The sequence below is a fragment of the Sapajus apella genome, unplaced genomic scaffold (assembly GCF_009761245.1).
Source record: "Sapajus apella isolate SASKATOON/1434 unplaced genomic scaffold, GSC_monkey_1.0 scaffold3, whole genome shotgun sequence".
In the NCBI taxonomy this organism is placed as follows: domain Eukaryota; kingdom Metazoa; phylum Chordata; class Mammalia; order Primates; family Cebidae; genus Sapajus; species Sapajus apella.
The window spans coordinates 37,187,857-37,208,444 of record NW_022436943.1 but is presented as its reverse complement, the minus strand read 5'-3'; the positions used below and the strand labels follow the sequence as shown (position 1 = coordinate 37,208,444).

Below are 20,588 nucleotides of genomic sequence, written 5' to 3'. Positions count from 1 at the left end.
AGCCAGGCATGGTGGTGCATGCCTGTAGTCCAGTTACTCAGGAGGCTGAGGCAGGAGAATCACTTGAACCCAGGACACGGAGGTTGCGGTGAGCTGAGATCATGCCATTGTACTCCAGCCTGAGCAATAAGAGTAAATCTCAATCTAAAATATATTGGGTTTGTTTGTTATAGAAATGACTTTAGCAGCAATGTGGGGACCTCAGTGGGTGGATACATGCAGGAAGCCTGGCAGGATATATAGGTTGTTCTTAAAAGAGAATACGGTGCAGAAGATGAGGAAGAATTGAATCAAATCCACAGGATTTAATTTAATTTAAGAGGGGGCTAGAGATAGATGTAACAGACAGTTAATAGAATGAACTAATGAGATTTGAGGATAAGAAAGAACCCCTGAGGACATGGATGTCCAGTTTTTATATAGAATGTTGCATATACACAGAGATAAATAGCAAAGGGATGGAAATAGATAAATGAAGGTTTGCCTCTTTATGGTCACGGAGAATTGTTTACAGCTATGTCTGTGGTTGCTGAGAAGCTTGCAAAAGACTGATGAAGACAGAAATCTAGGATAGGATTGGTTTTAGGAGAAGTCCATGAGATTAGGAAAGCAGAGTATCATCATGGAAACAATAAGAAAAAATTTCCAAGAAAGAACAATGATTAGCAGTGACAAATGCACAAAGATGACAAGAACAGTTTTCAAAAAAGAACTGATTTTGAAAATGGAAAGGTCATGAGTAATTCTTGCAAGAGTCATGTCAACATAATTGGTTACAGAAGCTCATTAGCAGTGTTTTGTGAAGATGGTTGGAGAAAGTAAACACTGGTGTGAACGTTGCTTGTCAGAAACCTTATTTAGCACACACACACAAATTGAAATATCATTAAACTACTGTACAAATAGTCATTGCATTATTTCTTGCTGAGTAGCAAAGGTGAAATATGGGAATAACGTTTTTTAAAAAATCAATATTGTTAATTAAACTCTTGATGACAGTGAGACACAAGTCATGTAAAATTTAGTTACTTTTCAAGTGTAAATGCGCTGTTTAAATGGATATTAAAAGTTAAGGTCTGAAAAACATAATACAAGGCATTTAGAAATTGTAAAACATGGAATCTATGATAAGTTGCAATGCCAGTTTTTGAGAGGAGTTTTCCATATACTACTTACTGACTTATCTAGATTTAGTTTCGCTTCTATGTTTTCTCACAGCAAAGTGTGCATATCTGGATTATTGTACTCTCGGTATTCCGTAGCAATGGCCTAAATGTCACTGCTATCTCATGTTTTAGACTGTCAGCTCCCAAAAAAGGAGCTGGGACAATGTTCTTTGTGTCATTCTACCCTTAAGACATGAAATATGTGATGAATATTTGAATGAAGAAAGGAAAACATTCAACAGAGGAGACAAGTGAAAAAGGAGGTGATGTTCCATGAGTACTATAAAGAAAAATAAGGAGTTGTGATTTCCTGAGAACAATGACCGAGAACCAAGTTGTTTCATTTAGAAATGTATTTACAAAGGCAAATATGATTCCAAGAGAATCTCAATAGTAATCAGCAAAATTACAGTAGTAATTACTATTGAGTAACTACTTAGTAGTTATCAGAGAAATGCATAATAAAATAATATGGTAACTTTTTTTGCCTTGCCAAATTTGCCTTTTAGCTTCTTGACATTGGCTTTCACAATTATTTTTGATATCACTTCAAAAAGCTCAAGCCACAAAACCAAAAGTAAATAAACAAAACAACATTAAACTTAAAATCTTCTGAACAATAAAGGAAACAATCTAAAAATAAAAAGGCTATGATAAAATATTTCCAAATCACATTTTTGTTAAGTGGTTAATATATCCAGAATTATAACACCTATAACTCTTGGAGAAAAAACAATATCCTGATTTTTAAAATGGGCAAAATACCTGAACAGATATTTCTCCAAAGAGGATATAAAAATGGAAAAAGTTTATATGAAAAGATGCTCAACATCATTAATCTTTAGAGAAATGCAAATTTAAACTATGAGCTACTGCCTTACACCCATAAAAATGATTATTATAAAAAAGACAGGAGATAACAAATATTGTAAGGGATGTGCAGAAAGGAAACCCTAGTACACTATTGGTGGGAATGTAGATTATTAGTACATTATGAAAAAATAGTGTGGAGATTTCTAAATAAATTTAAAAATCATTATATTAATCGAACCAGTATATGACCCAGCAACCCCTCTTCCAGGTATATACCAAAATGAGATATAATCTCCACCTTGTAAAAATATCTGCACTTCCATGTTTTTTGCAACATTATTCACAATATTCAAAATGTGGAAACAACCTAGATATGCACTGAGAAATAAACTGATAAAATGAAATGTGTATATCTACATATACCCACGCATACAAAATGAAATCTTACTCAGCCTTAAAAAGGGGATATATATTTCTTTTTATGTATACACAATGGTATATTTTTTAACACACACACACACACACACAAAAAAACAAATCTTATTCAGCCTTAAAAGTTAGCCTTAAAAAGGGAAATCCCACCATGTGCTACCAGCTGAATAGGCTTAGAGGACATTATGCTATGTGAAATAACCCAGACACAAAAAGAGAAATACTGAAAAATCCCACTTATATGTGGACTATTTTCTTAGAAAGCTTAAATATACATGGATAGGGAATGGAGCAGTGATTTCCACGGGTGGTCAGGAGTAAGGGGAAGAGATAAGTAACATGAACACGTTTAGAGGCCTAATATAAAACATTAACACTAGAGTTAGTGAAATTATATTGTATTAAGGATTTTTGTTAAGTAAGTAGATTTAAGTTGCTCTTGACACACAGAAATTTAACAATGTGATATGATAGCTACATTAATCTACTTTACCATGGTAACCATTTTACTCTTTATATGTATTCCATAGAACCAAGCTGTAAACTTCAAATATACATGATAAAATTTATTAAAAAGAAAACATGAAAAACAAAATTTGCCTTAACAAAATATCTAATGTCAACAGAATTAGGGTTGGCAGTGGTGACAGCTACAAACATTTTCATATTTATTAAGTACAGTTTTGCCATATCTTTATAAATTTTCAGCAACCTCATTTCTAGGATGCCATCTTAAAGATGTATCAAGCAAGCACATAAGGATATATGCTTTTTGTGCACAAAGCATATATACTTTGTACAAGGATATATGTACAAAATTGTTTTTACAAAGTTGTTCTTTAGACCTTTGTAACCATAAAAATGAAGTTATCATTAGGTGAATGGTCAAATAAATTATACTATAGGCGTATTATAGGCTGTGTAGCTATGAAGTCTTTCAAAGAAGAATATAGTAGAAGTATACATCTGTACACAGAAGAATATCAGTTTGTTTTTTAAAAATATATACATAAAGATTCAGAAAGATATGCATAATATGACTGATGCCATTTGAAAAAATATATATAGAATGCATATGTGCTTGTGCCTAGGAAAGGCCTAGTAAGATAAACACTGCACTGTGGAAAATGACCAACTCTGAAGCATAAATGAATGAGGGAGGATCTTTTTGCTGTTGTAATGTTTACTTCCAATTTTCAAATTTTTAAAGTAAAAAATTTAAACCTCCTTTTTTAAAAAAAATTCTCTTTATTATAGAGAATAAGGCTATGTTTATTCTAACTTAGTGATAAACAAAAATGAAATAAAATGAAGAATACAGATAAAGACGTTTAAATATAGATGTAATTTCTAATTTGTCTAAAAACATAAAAGTACTTGAAATGCATGAATCAGCTGGCCCTTGAAGAATGAGTGGACAAAGCTGAGCATGTTATTTTAAGACATATGTCCTTTTTCTAAAGCCATCAGGGTTATGGGGCTTAAGAGTATATAAAACAGCCCATAGATCAGATTGTAGCTGAAGGGATTCATGCTTGCCTTTAGTTATGAAGTTCAAATTGGAAGCTGTTCAGGCAGAAAACTAATATAAATGAGTGACAGCTAATTAACCTAAGGCTTCAAAGTAATTGCTCTGCAAGAAGTAATTTAAAAAGAGATCTTTTATATATTTATTTATTTATTTATTTATTTTTGAAAATCATAAAATACCCTATTTGACTTTTAGTGCATGAGCAAAATTATCTGAATATACACAAATATTGATTTTTTTAAACCTATTCTACCTGATTCAACTTCTTGGTAAGTTTTCAAAGAGGCAAAAGGATAACAAGAACTACGCTTCATATCACATAAACATACAAATATCCCAGGCTTAGGACTTTGCCATATGGTGAGATATAGGAAAAGATCCCTATGCTAAACTGTTCTCACAGGTTAGGATTATATTAGTCAACCCAGCCCTAAGCCACATTCTCATCGGTGGAGTCAGCAGAGTCAACTACTCCAAAGTATATAGCTGTTTTGGCCGGGCGCTATGGCTCACGCCTGTAATCACAGCACTTTGGGACGCAGAGGTGGGTGGATTACTTTAGGTCAGGAGTTCAAGATCAGCTTGGCCAACATAGTGAAATCCCATTTCTACTAAATGCAAAAATTAGCCCAGTGTGGTGGTGTATGCCTGTAGTTCCAACTACTGGGCAGGCTGAGGCAGGATAATCACTTGAACCTAGGAGGTGGAGGTTGCAGTGAGCTGAGATTGCACCACTACACTTCAGCCTGGGTGACAGAGCAAGACTTGGTTTCAAAAAGAAAAAAAAAGTATAAAGCTGTTTAATAGAAAAGTGGCTCCCTGGCAAACACAAGGTGCTGCTGTGAAAAGACCTTGAAATAAATGTACAATATCCCAAATCAGCCACTATCTGCTACAATCTACAACTCTGGCTTCTGAGGACTTCTATTCAATAGTCCTCTTCCTTTTAAAAAATATCCATACTTACGTAAAATATATTCATTTCTTTCCAGAGAGAGGAGCCCCAAATTTCCTGCATTTTACGTCTAATTCCAAACATTGATGCTTTGGGTACTATGGAGTTCTCTGCCTCAAATTTGCTTGGTATCTCTAATTTACACCTTCCTGGCACTTCAGCTTCCTGTAGGACTCATAGATAAAGATAATAACATCTGGTCCTGGCTAACTGCCTCTAAATGCAAGCTTTATTAGCATGTAGTCTGCATGAAGACTGGAACCAACTTCTCTTACTGTTGTATTAATCTTAGATTTTTACATTACACAATATGATACAGAATATTATATATTGGAAGAGGCCATGCATGGTGGCCTGTAATCATGCCTGTAATCCCAGCACTTCAGGAAACCGAGGCTGGTGGATTACTTGAGGTCAGGAGTTCGAGAGCAGCCTGGCCAACACGGTGAAAACCTATCTCTACTACAAATACAAAAGTTAGCCGGGCGCGGAGGTGCACATCTATAATTCCAGCTACTCAGCGGGCTGAGGCTGGAGAATTGCTTGAACTCAAGACGCAGAGGTTGCAGTGAACCGAGATCCCACCACTGCACTCCAGTCTGGACAAAAGAGCAAGATTCTGTCTCTCTCTCTATATATATATATATATATAAAACACATATATACACACATGTATATAATATATATACACATATATATAATATATACACATATATATATACACATATATATATACACGCATACACACACACACACACACACATACACACACACACTATATAGTTGAAGAGACAAATTGCTGAAGAAATATAGTAAGTTTTCTAGGTATCTCCAGGAGTCATGCTCTCAATAACTTAGACTTTCCGTGGAACAAATACAGACGTTCTTAAGATGGGTACTGTCAGTTGTACAAGATCCATTTATTTAATGTATTTCTGTCCTGATCTTCAGATTCATTCTGATGTGGTTAACTTATAATTGTGTCCATCATAGACAAAATATTTTAATGAAAGGTAAGAGCCATTTCATTGACTTAAAAAATACCTCTTCTAAATAATCAGGGTGAGACAGATTTTCCTAAAGTATGTGAGCTACAGGGTAGAGATGTAAATATGTTCAAAAAGCTAGGATGCATTGCCAAGAAAAAGTGTAGTTAATTATTTTGGACCCAAAATGCATAGAAAGATTTTTCAAATGTCAATATTGTTTATGAGCTTCCACACTACAATGAGATTCAAAATTCTTTGAGGAAAGATATCGCATTCTAGGATTGTTTGTCTGTAGGAACATGTAATGGATAATTAATCAGATGATTTTATTTCATCAATTGTTTATAATTATTTACCTCAATGTGTATTATAAATGATAAATCTTCTATTATTTTCTTATATTTTACATATATATTTGTAAATAGTGCCCAGCTCTTAAACTGGGCACTTTTTTTTATAAAATTATTAACTTTGCTCTTGGAAAAACAATATACTTTCAAAATAATATATCTCCTGGATTGTTCTAGATTTATATATTACTAACATCTGTTTATTTGTCTTTTGTTGCAGGATTTATTTATACCTGTGGTGGAACTTTAAAAGGGCTTAATGGCACTATAGAAAGCCCTGGTTTTCCATACGGATATCCAAATGGTGCAAACTGCACATGGGTAATAATAGCAGAAGAACGAAACAGAATACAAATTGTTTTTCAATCATTTGCTCTAGAAGAAGAATATGACTACTTATCATTATATGATGGACATCCTCATCCTACAAACTTTAGGACAAGGTTAGTGTGTTTTGAATGGAAGACTGGAGAGAGATATTTTCTGGGTAAAAGTAGTTTATTTTACAAAAGATGTTTAACATTTGTGATGCAATTATAATAAAAGTTATAGTCACCATCTAATTATTATTTATTTGGAAATATATATTCCCATGAACAAATTAGGTTGATATCTCTGAGGTCATTTTGCTAGTATATTAATATCTTCTCTCAAAAAAGTGAATGTATGTTGAGTAGTGATGTCTTTATAGTGGCTAAAGTTATTTTGTTTTAAAAAATAATTATCTCAAAAATTCATTCATTATGCATATAACTTATGGTAAAGTAAAACATATGTAAGGTATATTTCAGTGTTGTATGTCCAATTTTAACATACAACACTATGCAAAAACACTTTAAAATCAGTATTCATATGATAGTAGAATAAATATCTGATAATGTGTGTGGTTTATAAAATCTAAATATTTGAAAGCTACATACTTTCATGACAAAAACTGGAACAATTTTATTTTTTCCTCTACAAATAAAAGGGTTTTTCGAAGCTCGTTGATTAAACAGAAGTAAAAATTAACCAGCACCCTGACTATTTTTTAAGTTGTTCTTCTGGTTCTTCAGAATTTCCTCTTGCCAAATAGGTTATGTAAAAGTATGAAGTGTTTTTTGGGGTCTTATCAAAAACTTATTTTAATTGTAAATCAACTATAATTCAACTAAAAATTCAAAATTCCAATCATTGCACATTTTATTTAGTCCTAGCTTTATGCCAGTGTTTGTATTTAAGTGTCGTAAGCTTTTTTAAAGCTGTAATTTAAAATATTCTAAGCAGATAACATGTAGGAATTAAAAACTCTTTACATACTTGGCTATGTTTGAGTTATGATTTTTGTGATGCTATTACTTTCTAATAGTTGATAACATGTTCTTGCCTTCCTAATGTATAAGAAACCAATTATCAGTATTAACTTTTTATAGTTTCATCAGTCTTCCATACTCCTTTGCATTTACATTTTTTTCAATTTCCAGTAAAAATTTTGTGTTATCTTCCTCTAACTTTGGCAATGAAAAACATAATGTAGTGGGGAAAATGGAGGACCTGGAGATGAGATTTATTACATTACAGATGGTAATAAGGCCAATTCTAGCCATCTCATTATACTTCTCTGCAGTTATTATGAGAAAATGTGTATGAACCTGCTGCATGACTATAAGATCCTATTACAGCACATCAACAAACTGTTTCCAGTCAGATGACACTTAAAAATGACCGAGTTGTTTCACAAATTTTGTTGTGCAAAAACAAGGTTACCAGATTGATTACAACTAAGATTCTATTTTTCTTTCTTTCTTTCTTTTTTTCTCCATCCCCATTTACTGAGTAAATCTGATTCCTTTTTCTTTTTACATTGTTAAATTAGTACAATAATTATCTATTTTATAAATATACATTATGGTACACACTTTTGACTGCTGTTTGGTCATCACTGCCACTGCCATTTAAAGCTGGGTGTCTTTTGTAAATGCCAAATAATATCTACAAGTAGAAGTACAATTTTTTACACTGGCAATGTGTGGAATATAATTTTCCTAAATATATTTTAAAAACTTCTTGTAATATTACCTGTATCTATTCTCTCTAGATTGCCTTGAAAATGAGAAAACACATTTTTATTTTTCCTCTTCCCCCTTTTTTTTTTTTAAACAATTGTGGCCTTTGGGAAGTTAAAAGACTGTGTGGAATTGGGAAAATAAATTTATTGTTCTCATTCTTTCTTCCCTAATCTGTAAATTGGGAATAATAGCACTTAATTTGCAGATATTTTTTGGGGAATACAATATAATGAAAGCTCAGTGACTCTTATCTTTAGCATTTATTGAATGCTTTCTCTGCACCTGTCACTGTGTTAAATATTTTGTGTTCATTATGGTATTTAACTTCTCCTGTATCCAAACAATTTGAAATAATTACTATTATTATCGTCATCATTTTACAACTGATAAAATGAGGCTTGAATTGTTTGCCCGAGTAAAAGTGTTGAAAGTGGCAAAAGGCAGAACTATCACTGCAATTCAGATTTGTTTCTGTTTAAATCTTAAGATCTTCAATATATATAGTTCTATTTATACATAATCTCCAAGGTTTATGTATTGATATATAAATAAGAATCTATTTTTAGCAGTATTTGATAAAATTTAATGAAAGAAATAAGAATAAAAGGCATATTTTCAAGCAGGTATAATGTATACAAATATAAGCAGAAAGGTAAGCTACAAATTTATTCTTTTCATGTATTTTATAGACTATATTCTAACATGTATTCTGTCTATTTATACAAGCAAAATGGAAAGACTGTATTTCAACCTGTAGTCCACGTTAGAATATAGTCTTTATAGTCTAATGTTTTGCCTACTGAGAACGTTTAACGTATCTATTGGTTTTTGTGCTTGCAGAAGTACTCTAGCTAATGTTATAGGTGATGTCAGTTAGCAAGACAGAAAGAAAAAAATTAGTATGTAACCTACAGCCCATTCCAGACTGTGTTTATATACAACATCTGCTGCTTGATCAGAAGTCGAAACTGCTGCTTGCAGAGTTTGATTCATGTTTGCGTCTGGCTGTTTGACTCACTGTTTTCTTTGGTTTTGTTTCTGTCATATTGGATCAGATTCTCACTTAATGCATGTCCTTATGGTGTGTTTGCTGTTCTCTTTCTTCCAGATACTGATACTTATTTTTTCTTTTACTTTTCGTGAGCTCCAGTAGATTTTTTTAAAAATGGCTTCCTGCACTTGCCTTGCAATAATATAGGAAAAAAATGGTTTGTGGGTCTTGTCACTCTTGCTTGTATAAATAGATATATTGGGATTTGTAATCAGAATTTCATATTTTAAAAACTACACTCTAAGTTTCCAATTATCAATGATACTACTTGTTTTTCTGTAAGTTATTTTTCATTAAATGAAAATTGATATTGGCAAAGCACCTTTAGGGAATTTCTTTCTTAGAACAAATGCTGATGCATTTAAGGCAACTTTGCTGGACTTGCTGCATAAAGGTTACTCTAAGCTTTGTTTACTTTACATAAATATTGTATATTCCCAATAATAAACTTATACCAACAAGTAAAAATCACCTATTATTTAATGAGGTAGAGACAGATATATTCACACAGGATCACTCTATATATGCTATTATATGTCCTTAATAATCTCTCTATAATATACATGCCTAATTTGTGATTAGAATCTTTGTAAACACCAATTTATTGAATTTGTTAAATACATTTAGTCATTTTATGTAAGGATTAATTTATTCAAATATTTAATCCTGTGGATATAATTTATGTAATTATTATATTATTACATTTTTGTTTTTCTTTTATAATTAATTCACATATTAGCATCTTTATAAATATATATATTTTAGATTTTAGATTAAATCTTTGTAGAAACAGGATATCTATGTCAGAAGCAAATAATATTGTTTATATTACTAACCTGGTTTCCAAAATCTTATATCAATAAATATTATTACAACTAGAAAACTATACTTCATTTCCTCTCTGTCTTACCAGGCTTACATCTTTTATTATTAATATGCTTATTTACATATTTCTGATTTTTATAGATATCTAACATATTCTCTTGTTTGCTACCACTCTTATTTTCTCTTGAAAATGAATTTTTTGTCTATTTATCAATATTTTTCTTGATGATTTACATAATGCATTTATTCGTAAACATGTAAATATTTTCTTTTTTTGTGACAAAAATATTCCTCAGCTTGTTGGTTGCCTGTTAAAATTTTAGCTGTTGTTTTTCTGCGTAAGTAAGTGAAGAATTTTAAAACAATATACACTGTTCATTGATTTAAAGATGCATTTCATTTATTTTAATATTAGAAAGTCAAACAAGCCAGATGTTTTATAAATACTCATTTTTAAATTCTTTTTCCTAAACTTTAACATATATATTTTTAATAGATCTAAAAAAATAGAGATAATCTTTTCTCAAAGTAGAAGAAAATGATTATTTCTTCAAAACCAACATAGTAGTATAGTTATTTTTTAAAAACCTTGACTACAAAAAGGTTTATTAGTGTGTCTCCTGACATTTTACTGTGTTCTCATTGCTACATTGATATGGCCTATCATTTTGGATATTTGGCTATAACAGAAATTCTGATTTATTGTAGCTTAAACAAAAAAATGATTTAGTTTTCTTATATAACAATAAGTCTGTTATTATGCAATTCATCAGTAAATTAAAAGCTTTCCCAAAAGTCCTTAGACAGCGTCTTCTATACCATTGGCCAAAATAGCCTGACAACACCATCATTTGGTCAAAAGGATTCTAGAAAAACAGCTTTCATTTTCAATCTCCATTGTGGAAAACAGCATGGAGAAGGCATAGGGCGAAGAAACTGACAAAATCTATTGCAATATTAAGATCAAGCTTTGGATATTGTGATAGATAGATACATAGGTAGATAGGTAGGTAGGTAGGTAGGTAGGTAGATGATAGATAGATAGATAGATGATAGATAGATAAAATAATATTTCTAAATAAATTAATTCTAAAGTTATGATTTAAAAAAAGGAAATAATTACACAAGGTCATAATCATGGTATAGTAATGACTACAATATAAAATTATATAAATGTCTATGGATTAGTAATGTTAAAAGTAAAAGAATAGGTAAAGATAAAAAAATATAAGTGTAATTGTTAACACAAAATCTTAAGGAGAAGGCAGATAATAATAATCAAATAAATAGCACATGTTTTCACTTATAAGTGGGAGCTAAACAATGGGTACTCGTGAACATAAAGATGGCAACAATAGACATTGGGGACTAATAGTGTGGGGAGGGAGCAAGGGAAGCAAGGGTGAAAAACTGTTGAGCACTATGCTCATATCTCAGTAATGGGATTATTGATGTCCTAGGGCTTGGCATCATGCAGTATACCCATGTGAAGGAGCTGCAGGTATACTCTCTGAATCCAAAATAACAGTTGAAATTGAAATTAAAGTAAAAACATCTTTAAAAAGAGAAATTTAGGGAGGCAGATGGCTTGAACTCAGGAGTTTGAGACCAGCCTGGGCAACATGGTGAAACCCCATCTTTACAAAAAATACAGAAAAAGTAGCTGGGTGTGGTGGCCTGTGCCTATAATTCTAGCTACTCTGGAGGCTAAGGTGGGAGGATTGCTTGAACCCAGGAGGCAGAGGTTGCAGTGAGCCAAGATTGAGCGACTGCTCTCTAGCCTGGGTGACAGAGCCAGACTCTGTTTCTAAAAACAAAACCAAACAAAACAAAAAAACAAAACCACCTGCCATACAGAAATTGAAAGCTGATTTTAATATGGTGGTTGATAAAATAATACATCTTTATTTCTTACACTAAATAACATCCAGACGGATATACAAATTTTGTGGCTATCTTTAACTGCGCCGTAAAGGGCATCTGCAGGTGTTCAATTTCACTTATATGGGTTTGAAAACAATAATTAACTTCTATGCCATTAAAATAAAAGACAAGGCAAGGAATGATGTGATATGAGCTATCACATCATTAACTAAAAAGCATAAATTATCAAAAGTAAAATGATAGATACAGAAATATGGGTTCTAAATATTGAACACTATACCAAATTATAATTCATTACAGATCTTATGATTGTATACATTAAAAAGCTTAAATGATTTACTGGATATTTATAAAACTAAAAAAATATATTTAATGTGTTAGTACATGTCAGTATCTCAGGAGTCATCATTAAGAAAAATCACAAAATACATTATATTGGAAATAATAGCAAAATTTTGTAATATGTTGAGAATAAACTCCCTAAATATGAAACAGAACTTAGAATTTAAAAAATTGTAATCTAGTGCAAAAATATATAAAGTTGTATAATAGAGAACCACTGTATATCCATGGGCAAAATGAACTTTTAAAGTGCTCATTCTGTAAAATGAGAATGAGTCAAAATGTTTGATTATCCAATAAATATAGATTTAATATCAAAAAATATTGCCAAATAGCTTTTTTCAAAGGTGTATATGCATTTTGTACTTCAGCATCACGGTATGAGAATTCTAAATGCTCCACATCTTTTTTGACATTTGAGGTTGTCATCATTTATTGTGCCATTACTTTGCACTTGTGCTTATCACCCATTTACTTACGAAGGGTTTGTTCAAGTATTTTGCTTATTTTTTAATTGGGTTGTTTGCCTTGTCTTGAGATATTAAATTATAAGGGTCTTTGCAAACTTTATACCATTTATTTGACAAATGTATGCATTGCGGTTTTCTTCCAATCGGTAACTCGCTCTTTCATTTTCTTACACTATATTTGTGTGAGTGATTTCTAATTTTCACAAAGTCTAAATAATATTATATTTTGTTAGTGCTTTTTTTGTAGTACAATAAATATCTGCTTGCCCAAAGATGAAAGATATCCTGTATTTTCTTCTGTAGCTTTAAATTGGTAGCTTTATATTTAGATCTATGATTCTTCTTGAAGATGTGAAGGAGTCTAAGTTAATTTTGTTCTATTTGAGCATTAAAGTAAAGAACACTTATGGTGCACATTTTAAGGAATCCTAGAAATGACAACTCAATAAAGTATGTGTCCTAGCTGGTTGCCTCTGGACACAATTATAATAAAGCATGTTTCAAGTACATTTTTAAAAGGATTACTTGATAAAATAAGTTTTTTCTAGAAAAGGCTCTGCCTTATTTGTTGTCTGTATTTCTACAATAATATTACTTTTCTTCCTCTTTGGTTTTTTACTTTGTGACTACATATAAGCTTTTTATACCTTCTTGGTCATTATTCTAGAATATATTTCATAACCGAGGCTAAATTGTCTAAACTTTATATATCCCTTTATTTAACAACAATTATTTACTCAGTATTTTTTCTTGATATGTCAAGGGATTTAAAATATGTAGCATTCTGTCACAATTCATATATATTATACAAACTTACTGGATTATTGTCATACTCATAGAATTCAAAGCCTAATGGACATAATTAAGGAACAATAATTAGAATAAATAAACAACCATCTGTAGCTTGAATTCCCACTTGTGTAATTGTTAGACCATTTCTTTTTGATTCTTTATAATTGACATATAACAAATAGACATTTTCTCCTTCAGCAAATGTTGGCAGTGTCCCCATAAATATTCTTTTCTTACATAGCTAACTTTTCTTCTCTCCTTTTCTCCCTCAATGTCCCATAGAACTTCTTAATACTCAGGATTCAAATGTTCCCTCACCATACTTGATATTTCTTTTAATGTCATGCAATAATCTGTTTCCTTTTATATAGGCATAATGTTGAGATACAGAATAAAATTCCCATGAAAATTATCCAAAAGTATCTAGATGGCTTAGGTCATAGAAACAAATAACCGGAGGGTAGTTATATTTTATGTCAGCGCACTCCACTGATCTGACTCTACCTAATGACATTGTCTCTCATGTCCTTATCTCCAAGTTTGCCTAAAGATTAGATTGAGAGCAATATAACTCAATCCAATTAGCTGACTATGAAGACTTCTTCCTTCAGAGTTGGAATCAGCCCTTGTGTACTGATTCTCTTATGTAATAGAATGGGAAATGCAGAGGCTATACTGTTTGACTCAACGGCATAGAGTGATTGTATGTATAGCGTGCAGAAATGGCATAGGTGATATTAACAACTGTTTATAATAATAAACAGTAATTATTTGTTATTTATTAACAAATAAGAAAAGCAATACCAGATTTTTGTTATTGATCTATAATATTAATGAGACGCACCAAGTGACAAAGTGAATTTTGCTTACTGTTAGTCCAACTACGACCTCGATCATAGCCTCGTATAGAAAACACATATCCGACAAAACAGAAGCTGAATGTAGAAATTCATTTTTCTACGGACAAATTTGAAACCACTATATTGTGTTTAGTATCCCCCTACCTAACACTTTAATTTACAAAAGACTTATTGCATTGCCATTAGGTATTGGGTCTGCAAAGTTTATTAGAACAAAAAGAAACCAATTAAAATTTTGATGCATCTTAGGCAGTTAATGATTCTTCTCTTTAGATATCATTACTCACTTTGGAGCATTCAAATTAATGATTGCATAGATCTCAAGGACAGGCAGAATTTCTAAAACTTTTTGTCAACCTAAAAGGCTCTTTCAAATCTGACTAAGGCAAGGATTCCACTGTATACACAACTATTTATTGTTTATACCAGGCATTTTGCCAAAAAGAAATGAGGTGGCTTTTAGTGAAAAAATAGACTAAATTAAACCATTAAAACTGGGGTTAAAAGATCAAACAAAAGATGACAATAAGCAAGTTTAAATACTTTGTTCCTTAAATTATATTTATTCAATCTTTTATAGTAAATCTGTGAAAAGTTTTACTTACATTAGCCTGCTTTCAGTAAAACTGCACTGATATCCTAAGAGCAAACTACACATGGTGTTATAATGACTAAAAATATTTCTTGTAAAACTCACTTACTCTCCATGAACATTTCATTTTTTCATCAGTAAAATGGCATAATTAAAGTGACTACTAGTTTAAATAAAATAGCATTTTTATTTTACTAATTTGTCCAGATTAAGCTAAATTTTTCTTGGTATGATTAATTGGAGTAATTTATCTTTCCCATCCGATTTACTATTACATCAAGTTGCTAGGTAAATTTTTCACATTTCAGTTCTCGTGGTTAATTTTGATATTTTCTATGAACAATTTCTAACATGAAATTCCAAAGTTTCCTTCAACTGCCAAGTACAATATTTTCATTAATAATATTGACAGTGTATACTGACAGTTAATGTGTGACCAGATTCTGGTCTTTTTACCCATTAACTAATACCCTACTGACTTAAATTCTATAGTTTTACAATAGGTATTGACAGCAAATGAAGTATCTTCTCTATATTTGTAGCACCTAATTTATTAATAGATACATGGAAATTCTTTTCTTTAGTTTAATATATTAACATAATAAAACAATTTAATTCAAGATATACAAATAACACAATCATTTAATATAAAATGCTTTCCTTATTCTTATCAAGCATTGATATGCTTTTCTTATGGTATACAAGAAAGGAAAAGCATAAATAACATTGTGTTTAACTGTTTTAGTAGCATGACACTGTATCTCCCTATCACAACCTTCTATAGTATGCAACTCAAAGCCACTCAATTTTTTATCCAGTTGTTTTCTGGAACTTCGTATTTGATATAATATAGAAAAATTTGGTTTTTGTGATGGGACAACTATTTGGAATTAAATATTAGAGATAATATTGGCTGGTTTTCTGACTTGTAGAGATTGTGTGTTTTCTAACCAAGAAACAGAAAAAGGAAAGACAGTTTCTCACTGCCAACTTTTTGGTATTCTCTACATCTGATAATATAACATTTATGGGACACTAATTGCCCTATTCAGGTCAATTTTATTGTTCTTTTCATGAAAACTCCTTCTAGAATCTGGTCACACGTTTACTTTCAACAAATATTTTACTTGGAAGTTGCAGGGAGCTTTCTTGCTTTCTTTCTGGTTTTTTTTTTAGACAGAGTCTCGCTGTGTTGCCTGTGCTGAAGTGCCATGGCATTGCCTGGGCCGGAGTGCAGTGGCACAATCTCAGTCTTTACTCACTGCAACCTCTGCCTCATGGGTTCAGGCAATTCTCTACTCATGTGTTAGTCTCCTGAGTAGCTGCAACTACAGTCACATGCCACCTAGCCCAGCTAATTTTTTGTATTTTAGTAGAGATGTGGATTTACCACATTTCCCAGGCTGGTCTGGAATTCCTGAGTTTTGGTAATCCGCCCACTTGGGCCTCGCAAAGTGCAAGAATTACAGGCATGAGTCACCACTTTGGCCCTAGTTTTCTACTATGCTATTTGAAACTCACATATTTTTTCAATCTACTAAATTGGCTTATTGATAAATTTTAACTTTGTTTTATATCATTCTTTCTGCTCTACCATTAGTTAATTAATTTTTTCAAACAGTATTTTCTTTTTGTTAATGTTCTTTTATGGGGAGATATTTGTTCTTCTAATACTTAATTCTAAAAGTCTCTCTTTTCTTCACCTTTATTTTATAGGTAAATTGTGGTGGCAATAGTGTTGGCAGAAATAATGTGAATTTTGGAGTCAGAGAAAACCTCTATTGAATTATAGTTCTTTCACTAAACAAATAGGAGTGAGCAAACCACTTAACCTTTCTACATAACAGGGTGATTTCAGTCAACAATAATTTATTGTGCATTTTGAAATAATTAAAAGAGCGTAATTGGTTTGTTTGTAACCCAAAAAAATGATAAATGCTTGGGGTGACAAATATCCCATTTACTCTGATGTGATTATGACTTATTGTATGCCTGTTTCAAAATATAACATGTATCCCATAAATACATAAACCTGCTACGTACCCATTAAAATAAAGTGAAAATAAAAATAAACTGTATGGAAAATAAGGATATAAAACACTGCCACTTTTACAGTGTGTTGTAGATTTAATGTGTAAAACATTAACTCAGTACATGACATAAACAAAATATTTTACATAATCATTAGTGAGCACACTATTGAAATATTGGCTTCTGTGACTCTGCATTACTATTTATGATGTTATAATTCAGTTCCTCATTTTCTTCTTCCACAAACCTGTAATTAGGATTGCGCTTTAGTAAGGTGAATATCAATCACCCTATAGCTTACATTTTTTTCACAAACATTTTAAAATGATAGTCAATATGGGCCACTATCATTCCTCTTTTCATATTTCTGTTAATAATCAATTACTTTGATTTGTCACCTCACTGAAGTGCAAGATGATTTTCTAATTGCCAGATTCATGGATTAATTTTAAGCACTCGCATTAACTTCCTATGTCAGAATAATTTGGATACATTCATTAAAAAATTAGCAAAACTAATTGAAAGTCTTCATAGAACAGCAAAAAGAACATGGCCTAATTTCTGATTTTGCCATTTGCTAACAATGTGGACTTTAACAAGAAATTTATAACTTCATAGGCCTTTGGTTTCTTCATTTTCAAAATGGAATAATGAAAATAGTCATGTATAGATATATATGCTGGGAGATAATGAGATAATATATGTTGAACATTTGATTCATAGTAGAAACTTAATAACTGGTAGCATTTAACATTATTTCATTAATTAAAATAATTATACTGATTTAATATAAAAAGACAAATAGTTATTTCATTGACATAAATAATTTAATTTTTTTTTTTTTTTTTTTCGGACGGAGTTTCGCTTTTGTTACCCAGGCTGAAGTGCAATGGCGCGATCTTGGCTCACCGCAACCTCCGCCTCCTGGGTTCAGGCAATTCTCCTGCCTCAGCCTCCTGAGTAGCTGGGATTACAGGCACGCGCCACCATGCCCAGCTAATTTTTTGTATTTTTAGTAGAGACGGGGTTTCACCGTGTTGACCAGGATGGTCTCGATCTCTTGACCTCGTGATCCACCCGCCTCGGCCTCCCAAAGTGCTGGGATTACAGGCTTGAGCCACCGCGCCCGGCCAATAATTTAATTTTAACAGCATCCTTAAATTTCCTTTTCAAGATAATTTGATGTTCCTAACTGGCTAAAATTAAATTAAGCAACTCATATACATGTGGTAATATAATTCTTAATGTAATACATTATAACAAGAAGACATATCTAATGTCTCAGAGAGTACAGTGAGTTCTGATGTAAAATAGTTTTTAGAATTCATTTAAGACTACCTAGACATAAATTCAGTTTCAATGGAGATAGATTCTCATTTATGGAAATATATTTTTTTACTAGAGAAAAATAACACTAAAACTGAGATCTGATTTTATTATCATTAAGGTAATACTTGATTAACTGTAACTGAAAGTAATGCATCGGTCTATTAATTTTATTTCTTATAGGTATTTTTTCTTCCTACATCTTTGGTGGGAAAAATGAGAAAATTATTTTCTTTCCATAAATAGCCACCTTCCTTAACTTCTGTTTCAGTCTGTGATCAGGAAAACAAATAGAATTTAATAAACGCAACTTGTTATCAAAGAAATGAAGAGATGAAAGCAGGAAAATGAAAAGAAATGATCCAAAAGTTATTTACCCAAGAAAGAAAATATGGCTAGAGAGTGAGACCAAGGGGTTGGGCTTTCCAGAATACAAAACAAATTGACTGCTGTGCTAATGAGGGTTCCATGTACCATGTGCTACTGTGGAACTTAGTGGATATGGGAGCCACAGGGGAGGTCCATCATCAGATGCTCACCTGATAGAGAGGGAACCATATGGTCACTGCTAGAACCACTAAGAGAGAGCTGCTGCCACCAAAGCAGGGATCATCAAAGCAATACTCTCTTCCACAGTTTCTGATAAAAACAAAAGAAGAGAAAGAAAGAGAGAAAGGAAGATGAATAGCTTCTCTCCTCTCCTCAATTTCTAATCTCTAAATTCAGGTTTTGGGCATATGTCTGGGATGTGAATTAGACAACCTAGTTGGCATGTAAAATAGGAATGAGATATATATACTTAAAGGTTATGTAAGAGGTTATCTGAAGATAAAAATATTTTCTCTATGATAGTATAGATGTTATAATATTCAGAACTATATTTCACAGTAGAAATCATAAAATTATGTCTTTCCATGTGCATATAACATAGTATAACATAGCTGGAGTGGAGGTGTATCATGGTTACAATAATTTAACATTGGAACATCAAAAAGATAATGTGTTTAGAAGGAATTTAAAATGGGACTCTAAAAAAAATGCCTGCTGGAACAGTTTGTTCATTTGGTTGGTTGGCTGGTTCGTAGGTTATAAAAATTGGGCAAGTTTTTTTTTTTTCATCTTTATATCCCTACTTTCCTACCACTCCACCTTCTTTTCCTCCTCTGTTTTCACATTGTTAACATATTAGTTCTTTTTTTATTAGGTTGGTTCAAAAGTAATTGAGGTTTTCATCCTTTTAAAAAATACTGGGAAATCCTCAATTACTTTTGCATCAGCCTGATAATATTACCTCCACCGTAGCTAGCTAAAATTGTCTGGCAACTGTTAATATAACTATTATGTTTAACAGCATGCCATCTCATGTGCTACCTGAAAAATTACACTTCTGTCACATTCGCAAGCACATTTCAAATTGTCCACAAAATCAGTGATACTGTTATATGTAAATTGTCTATTTTTTTGTTCCCAAAGACTAATAACAATAATTGATTATGGTTTTTCATATAAATGTTCAATTTACATTTACAAACAATTTTATATTCATAATATTTAGTTTCCAAATATGCCCATCAATACATAGTTTTAAAATATGCTTATTTTTATATATTTTTGTTGATATAATGATAATAATTATATTATTGAATTATTTAAAATAAATTTTATCATTCATAAAATAGTATTGCAATATTTTGAATATAAATTAATTTATGCACTTATGAACATGACTCTTTAATGTTGTGCTTGCCAATATTCTCTCTTTCAGAAATCCAATAACTTATACATTTTTCTTTTCTAGTCTTATCATCTAGCTACACATCTTATAAGAGTACACTATTTCTATCATTCTTCTATTTCATCAAAATTATACCCAAATTTCAGAGTTATATGGGTACCCTCAAGAAAAAAATAGTAATTTTAAAGTAAACTGTAAACGTCCTTTTAAACAAAACATTATTAATGTAATACCTAGGACACATTAAAAGTTATAAAATATGGTGAGCCGAGATCATGCCACTGCACTCCAGCCTGGTGCCTAGCGACAGATCGAGACTCCGTCTCAAAAAACAAAAAGCGAAAGTTATAAAATATGGTAAAGTGCTAATTCCTGAACCTGGTGGATATTGGCTTT

The 20,588-nt window shown here is 31.6% G+C and overlaps 1 protein-coding gene across 6 annotated transcripts in view; it reads left to right on the top strand.

The window, feature by feature from the left end:
- The window catches only part of CSMD3 (CUB and Sushi multiple domains 3), a 1,239,477-nt gene that overhangs the window by 120,353 nt on the left and 1,098,536 nt on the right, over positions 1 to 20,588 (top strand). For all 6 annotated transcript variants that reach the window (XM_032246339.1, XM_032246357.1, XM_032246370.1 and 3 more), the window contains exon 2: positions 6,457 to 6,679. In XM_032246339.1, the coding sequence (XP_032102230.1) occupies positions 6,457 to 6,679 (223 nt within the window). The remainder of the gene's footprint in view (positions 1 to 6,456; positions 6,680 to 20,588) is intronic.